General features: G+C 43.6%; 1 protein-coding gene across 2 annotated transcripts in view; it reads right to left on the bottom strand.

Annotated features, from left to right (window-relative positions):
• Htt (huntingtin) overlaps nucleotides 1-12,276 on the bottom strand; it is a 122,788-nt gene that overhangs the window by 70,576 nt on the left and 39,936 nt on the right. For both annotated transcript variants that reach the window (XM_070021755.1, XM_070021756.1), the window contains exons 11-23: nucleotides 12,124-12,204; nucleotides 10,881-11,221; nucleotides 8,982-9,102; nucleotides 8,629-8,747; nucleotides 6,896-7,007; nucleotides 6,536-6,673; nucleotides 5,656-5,814; nucleotides 5,470-5,567; nucleotides 4,024-4,163; nucleotides 2,932-2,995; nucleotides 2,569-2,669; nucleotides 2,026-2,172; nucleotides 255-375 (exon numbers count right to left, since the gene is read on the bottom strand). In XM_070021755.1, coding sequence (XP_069877856.1) covers nucleotides 255-375; nucleotides 2,026-2,172; nucleotides 2,569-2,669; nucleotides 2,932-2,995; nucleotides 4,024-4,163; nucleotides 5,470-5,567; nucleotides 5,656-5,814; nucleotides 6,536-6,673; nucleotides 6,896-7,007; nucleotides 8,629-8,747; nucleotides 8,982-9,102; nucleotides 10,881-11,221; nucleotides 12,124-12,204 — 1,742 coding nt within the window. The remainder of the gene's footprint in view (nucleotides 1-254; nucleotides 376-2,025; nucleotides 2,173-2,568; nucleotides 2,670-2,931; nucleotides 2,996-4,023; nucleotides 4,164-5,469; nucleotides 5,568-5,655; nucleotides 5,815-6,535; nucleotides 6,674-6,895; nucleotides 7,008-8,628; nucleotides 8,748-8,981; nucleotides 9,103-10,880; nucleotides 11,222-12,123; nucleotides 12,205-12,276) is intronic.

The raw sequence follows: 12,276 nt of genomic DNA, 5'->3' as shown, positions 1-12,276 counted from the left end.
AATTACCAGATCTCTGAGTTAATTGTACTAGAGATGCTGCATTTCTCATTCAGATTATAGAGTTTCTATTTTGTCTTCTAAAAGTGACTGAGCTAGTTTCTAATGAGTCTGTACTAGTTTCGATTCTGTTGATAAACACAGTTCTTTAGCAAGCCTCAGAAGAGTGCCCACACACCATCTCCTGTGACCATGCATGTGGATTTTCACAGAACTACTTAAAATCAACCTCCTTAAGCCCAACCAAGAAGACTTACTGTGAGTGCCCTAGTGGTTGATGTGATCAGCTCATGAGAAACTGCAGCAATAACTCTTGACAGGTTATTTTCCATGGTGACATCTGTTATGCTTGGTAGTAAGCTATAACCTCTATATATTCTAGTAAGAAAAATACAAGACTTAAAATGTACTCTTAAAGCATACAACATTGTCTTAAGATCAAATTACACTTAAAAGACTGTAAGCCAAGTGATGGTGGCTCACACCTGTAATCCTACTCAGGAAGCTGAGATCTGAGGATCGTGGTTCAAAGCCAGTCAGAAAAGTCCGTGGGAGACTCTTATCTCCAATTAATCACTCAAAAACTGGAAGTAGTGCTGTGGCTGAAATGGTAGAATGCTAGCCTTAAGCACAAAGAGGCTCAGGGACAGCGCCCAGGCTCTGAGTTCAAGCCCCACAACTGACCAAAAAAAAAAAAAAAGTATAACATTGAAGTCTAGAAACAGGAAATAGGGTTGAGGATATAGTTTAGTGGTAGTGTTTGTCTAGCACAAAGCCCTACGACCCCTAGCACTGCAAAGAGAAGGAAAGGGTAGAGATGGCGGGGGAAAACATAAGAAACAGAGGAAGTGAGGAAAAGAAAACCATGTGTGGAAATAAATCTGATACCCCTCTTTTTCCACTAGGTGCCCTCCTCCCCCAACCTGCACGACAGCTCTGGGGCCACATCCCCGGCCCGCTGCTTCTTGTGAAGACCCCTGCATGTTCTGAGCATCCAGATCACTACTACTGAAGTCGCAAGGCACTTCTTCCATATTCCATCTGTGCCACCCTGTCTACCTCTACCTTTACAGATTCTAATTCTCCAGGGGTTTAAATCAGGCCCATATGGAGTTCACATTTGATTCACTTTTGTGTTCCTCAGTGTTCTGTCCAGATAAACTCAGCAACAAAACTAAGGAGAATCAGCCGGGCGCTGGTGGCTCACGCCTGTAATCCTAGCTACTCAGGAGGCTGAGATCTGAGGATCGCGGTTCAAAGCCAGCCCGGGCAGGAGAAACCGTGAGACTCCTATCTCCAATAAACCACCAGAAAACCGGAAGTGGCGCTGTAGCTCAAGTGGTAGAGCGCTTGCCTTGAGCTGAAGAGCTGAGGGACAGCGCCCAGGCCCAGAGTTCAAGCCCCACGACCGACAAAAAAAAAAAAAAAAAAAAAAAAAAAACTAAGGAGAATCTGACATCTTTTCCTAAGTGAGAAGCATGGCAAAACCTACTGGTTAACTATGACTACTATACAGACACTAAGTACAGGTGACTGTCAAGGGGCCATATGTCAAAAGAACCATGGCAAAAAGTGCTAGCTGCGTGGCTGAAGCAGCAGAGCACCCGCCCAGAAGCACTGCTGCACATCACTGAGCTAGGTGCCCCCACATAGATAGACACTTCAGTCATCTGCCCACCTAAACATTACCAGGCATGCTCTCGACAGAGCCACTCACTTTAGAAGGGACACTAAAACAGTGTGAATTTTCAATGGACAAGTGTTCAGATTGACAGTCCCACACAAAAATGAAGCTGTCATTACAACAAGTGATGACGTCACTCTTCAGACAGGGCTTAATTAACCAGAGTGGTGGTATGACAACAAACCACAGTGGTGGTTTGACAACACCTGAAGAAGATAAATAGCCTGTCAAAGAAAGATGAGCTACAATATCCAGAATTAAAGCCTTCTGTTTTCAGAAAGGAGAAAGCAGGCATCAGAAGAAGCCTATTGTGCCAACGAAGTTGGGGCACACGGGCAGTATACCTGGTAATGGTGCTGACAGAGAAGTGCGACGGAGGCTGTGTCTCGTGCATGAGCAGCTTCAGGTAAACACCACTTTGATCTCTTGCCACAGCCACTACGGGATCTGCCTGTCCTTGGTCACATTTATAAAACAGCTTTGGAACCAACCTACCAGGAGAGCAAGGCTGATTTACTCAGAAAGCACAGTGAACACGCCCATGCTTTACCCTCTCCCTCCAGGCAGCTGGCTACCCTAAATCCTTTCCCATTGCCAATAGCAATTACCTCCAGGCAGCAAAACTGAAGGCGATTGATTTTTATTCCTTTCCTACTGCCACTCTGCATATTCCAAAATTTTGACAATGAAAAATCACTTTTACAATAAAAGGTTAGTAGTTTGTTTTTCTAAGTATCATTTTAGATTCTTATGGTAAAGAGCAGAATGGCTGAAAAGACTCAGGGATACCTCCCGAGAGCCTCTGAATTCCACCCACCCTTCCCACCATCACGCCATTTATACTTCAAATACAAACAGGCAGGAAGAGAGAAAATACTGGTAAATACCTTACTAATGAAGCTGCAGCAACATGTCGCACCCTGGGGTCTTCATCCCCAAGCAAATAGATTACCACATTATTGAGGACTCGTTCTTGCAGTTTTAAAAGCTTTAGAGAGGCAGATAATAAAGATAAACATAATCTCTGTATCTGACCACATTTCAGGTGAGATATTATAGAAAGCTAGTGAGGAAAAGCCTGAGATAACTAATCTTAAGTCTATACCAAAAAGTCACAACTTTTGTAACAACTGCTAAATGTATCTAAAAACACAACAACACCATTACGGAAGTTTCACACACTAGGAAGGTCCCACCAACACTCAGGTTCCTGGAAGGTAGGGCAAGGTCTCCAAGAATGAGCTGCTTACCCCTGTGTAATGATGAGCCCCTCTGTGCAAGCTTTCTGCTTTTGCCTCCAAAAAGCTCACCAGCCTAACAAAAGAACATATTCAACAATGAAGTCACTCAGTCACTCAGCAAGCCCTCCGAGCGAGCTGCGGCCCTGGAAGCTGGGACACAAAGGCTGTCCACCCAGTCTCCAGAGGCAGCCATTCCTTGAAATGGCAGATCTAAAAGTGTACTTAAGAAAGGCTGATTTACATTCCTTCCACAATTTCAGACTCACCAAGACAGTGCTTAATAAATGGCTTTTCATCAAAGTGCTCATCTACTCTTTCAAAGACTCCAAGACTGCCCCAAAAGTGAATTCAACCACTTCCTGAGGAAGGAGGCCCACTGCAAACTATCCCGCCCACCAAGGGACCAGGCACCTTGCTCCACGGCCCTCCCTGCAGGTACAGTAAGAACTGTTCTCAGAATGGAACAGGGCTCATCCTAGCTTTAGAATCAAATAAACAAAAACACCTCCCCACCCCGCCCCTCAAGACTGGGAATGCTGCTCAGTAGCAGTCATTGCCAAACAAGTATAAAGCCCTGGACTCCATCTCTATTACCTCAAGAAAACAAAACAAAACAAATGACCTGGATTACAAAGGTATGTGATTTCCCCTCTGAGATAAATTGTTAAAAGAAAGCACCTCAACTAAACCTATTCTGAGAAAATTAAAGTTGAAACACAACAGAAATTTTTTTAATTGCAAAAAATGCAAATAAGCTAATTCCCTTAAATTCAGAAATACAATAATAGTACATTATAAACAAGCAGCATTGATAAAAGTCTACAATTCTTAAAAGTTTAAGACAAAAGTGAAAAAAACCCAGAGCTCTTTTATTCCTGCACCTAGAAAACGTAACTCAAGACTACCAGAAAACCCTAGTTCTCATTTAGAACGCCCAAGCACAGGGCAAAGTTCAAAAAAGGGCTACCGTGAAGGATGAAAATCACAGCCCTCTGCCTGAACTATTGAGGTTTCTAATGACAAAACACTCAATAGCTACAAACAATCCCAGGAACTTTGACTTTCTATTTGAGCCTCTGAATTTAAACTGTATTCACTTACCTGAAGTCAATCTCAGCAAGAGTCTCCAACAGCTCTGTCCTCAGCAGCCAGTAGGGGCTATTCCTCAGAGACAGCACATCAATGAGCAGCTGTAATCCCAGGTCACTGTAGCTGCTGCTGCAGAGACTCATGACACAGTGCTGAAAAGCAGGACCCACAGGCCAAGGTGGGAGGATTAGCCCCTGCACAGCCTCACGGCAACCGTTGTAGGTGGTCTTACAATAGCACTCTTACAACTACACCTCTTTTGAAATTGTGTTGTTGTTTGTTGCTACTAGAGCTTGAACTCAGGGCCTGGGCCACTGTCCCTGAGCTTTTTCACTCAATGCTGGCATTCTACCACATAAGCCATAGCTCTACTTCTGTTTATTTTGTGATTAATTATAGATAAAAGTCTCAAACTTTCCTACCCTGGCTGGCTTTGAGCCACAAAACTCAGAGCTCAGCTCCTGAGTAGCTAGGATTAGAGGTGTGTGAGCTACCGACACCAACTCTGTTTTATGATTTTTAAATGGCAAGAGGGGATGGGAATGTGCCCTAGCATGCATGAAGCACTGTTTGATTCCTCAGTTCCACATAAATAGAAAAAGCTGGAAGTGGTGCTGTGGCTCAAGTGGTAGAGTGCTAGCCTTAAGCAAAAGAAGCTCAGGGACAGTGCCCAGGCCCTGAGTTCAAGCCCCAGGACTAGCAAAATAAACATATTTCAGTAAAATCAAGAAAGGGATAACATTGTCCAAAAGTAGTAAAAACATTCATTACCTGACTTACAAAATGGTAACCCTTCTGTGCAACACCTTAATAATAACAATAAAATTATATTTAAAAATTAAAAACTAGGTTCAAACATCCAGGCACTGGTAGCTCACATCTGTAATCCTAGCTACTCAGGAGGCTGAGATCTGAGGATTAAAGTTTGAAGCCTGCCCACACTGGAAAGTCTATGAGACTCTTATATCCAGTCAACCACCAAAACACTGAAAGCGAGTCTGTGACTCAAGTAGTAGAGGCTAGTCTTGAGCAGACAAGCTAAGGGACAGCGCTAAGGCCCCAAGTTCAGGTCCCAGTATCAGCACCAAAAAAAAAAAAAAAAAAAGCAGGTTGATTATATAATCCTTATGGCTTAATTTATTCCACATTTTATGTATTGGCTTACTACAGAATTTTATTTTGTTATTCAATGGCTTTTGCATTTAATAATAGCATGGTGTAATTCCAAACATATTCTTTAGGAGAAGTATGTATTTAAAAAATATTCAATGAATTTTAAAAAGTTTACTTAAGCTTTAGTGTTCTTGGCAATGTCTTCTAAAACAGAACTGGCGTGTACACATGTCATTGTTTTGTTTTAGAAGATAAAGAAATACTTCCTCTTACACTCCAATTTTAACAGTAACAACAGTAAAAAGTCCACTGGTCAAAGAAAGTCACAGGAGACACAGCACTCACCCTCACAGCTGTACAGGCCAGCTTACAGGTAACAGAAGACTCATCCTTCAAAGTTTTCCTCAGCAAAGGAATGCAGTCTGCCAAAGAAAATCTATTTCCTGACCAGGAGAATAAGCAATAAACATTTTCACTGAAATTAAACGATGGAACACTAACCAGAAAAAGCACCACTGAAGTGTCCATTACCTGTTAGGACTCTGATGGTGCCAAGCCAGTCCCCCACATGGAAGCGGGAGCGGCTGAGGATGGAGCAGATGAGTGTCCCACAGAGAATGGCAGTGGCTCCTCTGACCTGTGGGTCTCCATGATCAATATAGTTCAAGATGTCTGAGACATACTGCTCCTCTGTGGAAACATAGCACGCAGTCACTGTACCACCAACTTTCTACTTCAAATGCTTAATTCTCAGAAAGGAGAAAAACAGCATTCCAAATATGTAAGTGATTAGACCATAAAAACCCAAGTGGTTAAAAAAAAAGGGGGGGGGGGTTAAGGGTTCTGGATTCATCTTATTACTGATCTCTCAAGAGATCCATTTGATTTGAGGGATTGTAATTCCAGGTTGCCAGACAATAATCCAACCTCCAAATTTTATTTTAAAACAAAGATGGAAGAACCTCAACTCGCTACTTGCTTACTTACTTAACAAATAATTTAAACGCACAAATTTACTCTCCAATCCAAAAGAAGAGAAAGAGAAGGTAGAAGATAACTTCTACCCCATGATGACAGGAGAGAGGCCCTGCCGTGGCTCTATGCACTGTAGCTCCACTAACCTCCGACCAGCTGAGAGTGAGGTACAGTACGGTGTACATAGTGTATGTGTGTAAGCCACTCTATGACTCCCAGAGTTCTAGTTTGTATTTTACAGTTTCACCTATAAACACAACATCTAAAGGGGACCAGGAAACTAAGAAGAGTGCCTTCTGTATGTCCATGGAGAGCCACAACACAGTCCAAATACACAAATCCACTCAAAATACTTTTTGTTCTAAATCTAAAACAAAATCTAAGACCACCTGAAATAAATCTCTTTTAAGTAATGATTTAAATCTGAAGAACCTACCAGGGTAATCCATGGGAGCAAGGGGTGCTTTATAAAGTCTGCTGAAAAAAGACTCCGGATGAAGGGCCACGGCTGCTCCAACACAGCTGAGGGCCAGAGCCTTAACACTGACCCTCACGTCTCTGTCTGGAACCAGGGCTGCAAAGAAATCACCCACATCAGCTTCAGCCTTTCAAATAAACAAAACTAGATCCTACTCACTGCCTGCCTCCATCGTTTCCTCCCTTCTCCCATCAGATAGGGGTAAGCAAAGCTACATTGATAACGAAACAAAAACTGAACTCCAAATTGGCCTCTAAAACCTCCAACATCTCCTCAACTGTACTTCCTCCTCATCTGTACCTGACTTCCTGTGCTTACCATTCTTTTTCCCAGTTAACAAGAATGATGCCGATAAAAGGCGAACACAATGGACCAGAGGAGCAGAATCATCATCAGTAGAGTGTCCGATATCACCTTTGATTCGGCAAGGCTAGAACAGAGAGGGAAACACTTGTTTTTCTTTCAATCAAAGAGCCAATAAATACAGACCTGTAATCGCAGGTACTCAGAAGACAAAAGTAGGAGGATCACAGATCCTAGCCTAGACAAAACAACAAAACCCTACCTCAAAAAAGATGGTGGTGTGACTCAAGGGGTTGTTCACTCACCTAGCAAGTACAGTGCTTCGAGTTCAAACTAGCACTACCAAGACAAAGGTCAATACATCTATTCATTAGTTTATTCAACAGAATGAGCAATGTCAGTTGCTGGGAAGCTGAGCAGAATCTGACGAATCAGAGCACTACAGCACAGGGCCACAGGGTCACAGGACTGGGGAAGGGGATGAGCTCAGTGCACAGGGAGAGCACACTAGAAAAGGAAGCACCAAGACATGTACTTAGTAGAGGCTTCTCAGATTATGGTTTCCACAGGACAAGATGAAAATACTCATAGCGAAGCAGAAACACAGAGAAGCCTGAGGTTAGAAACATAGGAGAGAGGAAGTAAAAAAATGCAGTTGTGAGGGCTGGGAATGTGGCTTAGTGGTAGAGTGCTTGCCTAGCATGCATTAAGACCTGGATTTGACTTCTCAGTACCAAATACACAGAAAAAGCCAAACGTGCCACTGTGGCTCAAGTGGTAGAGTGCTAGCCTTGAGCAAAAGAAGTTCAGGAACAGCCGGGCACCGGTGGCTCACGCCTGTAATCCTAGCTACTCAGGAGGCTGAGATCTGAGGATCGCGGTTCAAAGCCAGCCCGGGCAGGAGAGACTGTGAGACTCCTATCTCCAATAAACCACCAGAAAACCGGAAGTGGCGCTGTAGCTCAAGTGGTAGAGCGCTCGCCTTGAGCTGAAGAGCTGAAGGACAGCGCCCAGGCCCAGAGTTCAAGCCCCACGACCGACAAAAAAAAAAAGAAGTTCAGGAACAGCACCCAGGCCCTGAGTTCAAGCCCCAGTATTTGTGACAGATGGAATTAAACTATAAGACACAAGCCGGGCGCCGGTGGCTCACGCCTGTAATCCTAGCTACTCAGGAGGCTGAGATCTGAGGATCGCGGTTCAAAGCCAGCCCGGGCAGGAGAGACCGTGAGACTCCTATCTCCAATAAACCACTAGAAAACCGGAAGTGGCGCTGTAGCTCAAGTGGTAGAGCGCTCGCCTTGAGCTGAAGAGCTGAGGGACAAGCGCCCAGGCCCAGAGTTCAAGCCCCACAACCACCAAAAAAAAAAAAAAAAAAAAAAAAACTATAAGACACATTCCTTGTCCTCGAGGAATTTAAGAATAACTGGAAAGACAGTACAATTGCATGACAAAGACAAATGATATACAAGAGATATTTTAAATACTTCACCGTATCTAAGAGATCAGGCAAGGCACAGCTCAGTGCAGGCCAGATCTGTTGGGGAGGGTTTTTAACGGAGTCAGAAGTCAGCCATCTTTAACATCTGGGTAGTAGTTCCCAGAGAGGTGGAAGAGTGGGCAAGCCAGGCGAGTGGGAGGGAGACGGGCAGAGCCAGTGCTGAGCAGCAGTAAACAAGGGCTACAGAGGACAGGGGCTGCAACGGGCATCAGAACGCTGAGTCAACACAGGCCGGGCCCAGGGCACTCACCTTGGTCTCTGTGTCGCCTGGTTCAGGTGCTTCATCTCTTGACACAAATTTATCGACACTGCTGTCAGAAAGCTGCCTGCTGTGACCCATGCTCTCCAATAACTGTACCTTCTGAAGTGCTTTAAAAAGAGAAAGTGAGATCGACAGGTTTCCAATTAAAGTACAGTGCACATTTCCCCAAAAAGAATGTAAAAATAAAGGATTTAGATCAAGTGCAACCATACATAAATTAGTCTAGTTACAACTCACAAATCAAAGAATGAAAAGGTTTCTTCTAGAAAGTGAAGATGAAATCAAGATGTCCTAAGATGAAAAGAACACAGACCATTTTGCAGCATGCCAAATCGCCTTACCCAGGGAGGAATTTCTGAAAGCACTCGAGTCTCCACCAGGAAGAACACACTCAGCTCCCTCGTCCTCCTGCGGCTGGCCGAGCTGCATGCTGGGGCACTGGCTGTCAGCACCATCTAACACCTACCACAGTGAGGGCAGCTGTGAACACTCAGAATTGTGATCATCAGGGACAAGGCAAACACTCAAGGCTTGTGATACGTACAAAAGACAAAGACCATTTTACTTATCGCACTTGGTGCATATGTACAACTCTTAAGAGCTGGACTGGCCACACATCACAACTATGTTATGAAAAGCTTAGCTCTAAGAATTTTAAAGAAACTTAAGTCTAGAAAATGCTATAGAAGAAAAAGGCCACACAAGGCATTGTGATAGAAACCTATAATTTAGCACTCAGGAAGGAGAGGCAGGAAGAACATGAGTTCAAGGCCAGCCTGGTCTAATAGTGAGGCTCTCATTCAAAAGACAAAAATAAAAAATAATTTTTTCAACAACTTGTATTGTAAATCAGAAATGAAGACAAGGATATTTTTAAAAAACCTAACAATATAATAGATTGTCTCCACAAAACTTGGGACACTATTTCATATGTTCAGCCAAAAGCCTTGATTATGATTCAATATTGCAAGATGTCTCACATGCAATTGTGTAATTTACCTAAAAAGATGAGTGATGACTCTCAACTAAGTATTATGAAAACAATTCTATCATATCATTTAAGAAAATCATTCTCTATGTTCCTCATTTGAAAACAAAACTCAAGCCAGGTATTAGTGGTTCATGCTGATAATCCTAGCTATGCAAGAGGCTGAAATCTGAGCATTGTGCCAGCCCAGGCAGATAAATCTGAGAGACTTATATGTCTAACTAGCAAAAAGCTAGAACTGGAGTTGTGGAGTTGCAGTTCAAGTGGTACGGTGTCAACCAGTCTTGAAAAAGCCCTTGAGTATCCACATGCACAGAGGGGAGCGAGAGGACATGGTGCACACCTAGGATCCCAGCAATTATGGGAAAACACAGAATTCTGTCACCCAGGTAGGAGGGAGACGCTACGTTAAAACCAATGAACAAAAAACAAGACTGGAGGAATGGCTCAAGGGATAAAGCTCCAGTCTAGGAAGAGGCCATGAATTCAAAACCTAGTACTACCAAAAAAAAGATACCATGTACTCAGGACATATAATCAACAAACCCTATTTTTTACTGCCATGTTCTACACTAAAGACAATAAGCTGTTTCCTTCAGTGAACAGACAAGATCAAGCTCTTTGTTAATAATATGAGATGGCTGCAGGGTGCTGGTGGCTCACACCTATAATCCTAGCTAGACTGAGATCTGAGCATCACAGTTCAAAACCAGCCAGGCAGGAAAGTTGGCAAGACCCTTATCTCCAATTAACCACCAGCAAAAAAAAGGTAGAAATGGAGCGATGGCTCAACATTAACAAAGCTCAGGGACAGGACTGGGAAGGTAGCTCAGAGGTAGAGTGCTTGCCTTGCATGCATAAGGCCCTGGGTTCGATTCCTCAGCACCACATAAGTAGAAAAAGCCAGGTGTGGCGCTGTGGCTCAAGTGGTAGAGTGCTAGCAGTGAGCTAAAGAGCTGAGGGACAGCGCCCAGGCCCAGAGTTCAAGCCCCATGACCAACCAAAAAAAAAAAAAAAAAAAAAAAGCTCAGAGACAGTACGTAGCACCAGAGTTCAAGGTCCAGGACCAGCGCGCGCACACACACACACACACAAACTTTTTAAATAATAATTGGAAAATTATTATCATTACATCGGTATTGGCAGACAGCATGAGAAAAATCAGCAGGAAGGCCCAGGCTAGGCCTTGAGGAATGAGCATGGGGAGCTGGCAGGCTCGGCTGCACAAGAACCCATTCATTTGCCAACTTACAATTTCAGAACTGTCGGAGGGTGTCACGGCTGAGTCAGGCCCTTCAGTGGTGGTCTGGGAGCTGTCACTGATAGGTGAGGAGGCCTGGGTCCCATCATTTAGGTCCAGAGCAGGGTCAGATGGAACTGCACTGATCTGGCTGGAGCTGTGGCTCAAGATGTCCTCCTCATCTCCATCGGTGGCAGCACTAGTCAAGTCACAGCCAGAGAGGTCCACAGAGTCTGCCTGCAGCGTGTGCTGTGACCGAGGCTGCTCCGTAATGATGTCATGACCCACAGACCCAGGAGCGGGGACCCCCGGAGAGGCAGCCAGCTCTCCACCGATCTCACCCTTCACTGAGGCTGAACACAGAGAAACATGCATTTGTCAAATCCGCTAAGGAACTAAAGCGGTGCAAAATAAAAATAAAAATTGCATTTTTAAACAACTACATGGTTAAAATAAAAACTAAAACGTGCCTTTTTAAAATGCTGTACAAATCTCAAAGATCAAAGCTCAAGTACAAATCTCAAAGATCAAAGCTCAAGTAACTATTCCAGCCTTGCGAGACCAATACACAGGATGAGGACAATCTGAAAGCCACCTCAGCAGGACTCAGAGCAAGAGGTGACAGACACAGGAAAGTCGGGAGCGGGGGGTGGGGGGTTGGGGGGGGTGGGTGGTATGGTTGTGTGGAGGGGAACATGCCTTCCTCCCTGCTCAAGGATTTTCTAGATCAGTTTTCAAATTCCAGTTTAAGACAAAAAAAACCTGACATAAAAAGAAAATCACTTCAAAGAAACAAAATCAAGCTGGAGGCAGTAGTTACTCCAGCGTGCAACTTGAAACTTGAATTTTATATACCATCAACATACAGGTGTAAATTTTTTGTTAACTTTTTGATTTGTGTAATCAGGAAAAATATTTAATTTCAATCAATCAATAAATAATTGCCACTGGCATTTTTCAGATTTTTCTTCCCAAAAACGACTTGGTTTTCATTCATCTAAAAATATTCTTTTGGGTAAGATTACACAGTAAAACCACCCACATTACATCCATCCGCTACTCAAAAAGATTTAGGCTCAGGGAAGATAAACCAACTTTATAATATCTTAGAACAAGAACACACAGTCATATATAATTCAAAATGAACATTCTAGGAACAGCTAGATTATCTACAACTTGAGCTGGTCCCCCTGCCCCTCTGCCAGGAGGAGGACAGAAATGGTGGGCAACAGCCAGCCACTCATTAGCAAACTACCTGCAAAGGCTGCGCTGCTGACGTCAGATCTTGATTCTGAGTCATCTTCCAGAGCTTCTTCTTCTCCTAACAGTATTTTGCCTAGTAAATAATGCAACAATATAAAAAGGCTGCTAAAAATAAGGACTTTGAAAAATGAATAAATGCATGTTA

Source organism: Dipodomys merriami, unplaced genomic scaffold, assembly GCF_024711535.1.
Source record: "Dipodomys merriami isolate MVZ:Mamm:240054 unplaced genomic scaffold, mDipMer1.0.p SCAF_143, whole genome shotgun sequence".
Taxonomy (NCBI): domain Eukaryota; kingdom Metazoa; phylum Chordata; class Mammalia; order Rodentia; family Heteromyidae; genus Dipodomys; species Dipodomys merriami.
Note: the sequence above shows the minus strand (reverse complement) of the source record. Positions and strands in the feature narration are given on the sequence as shown.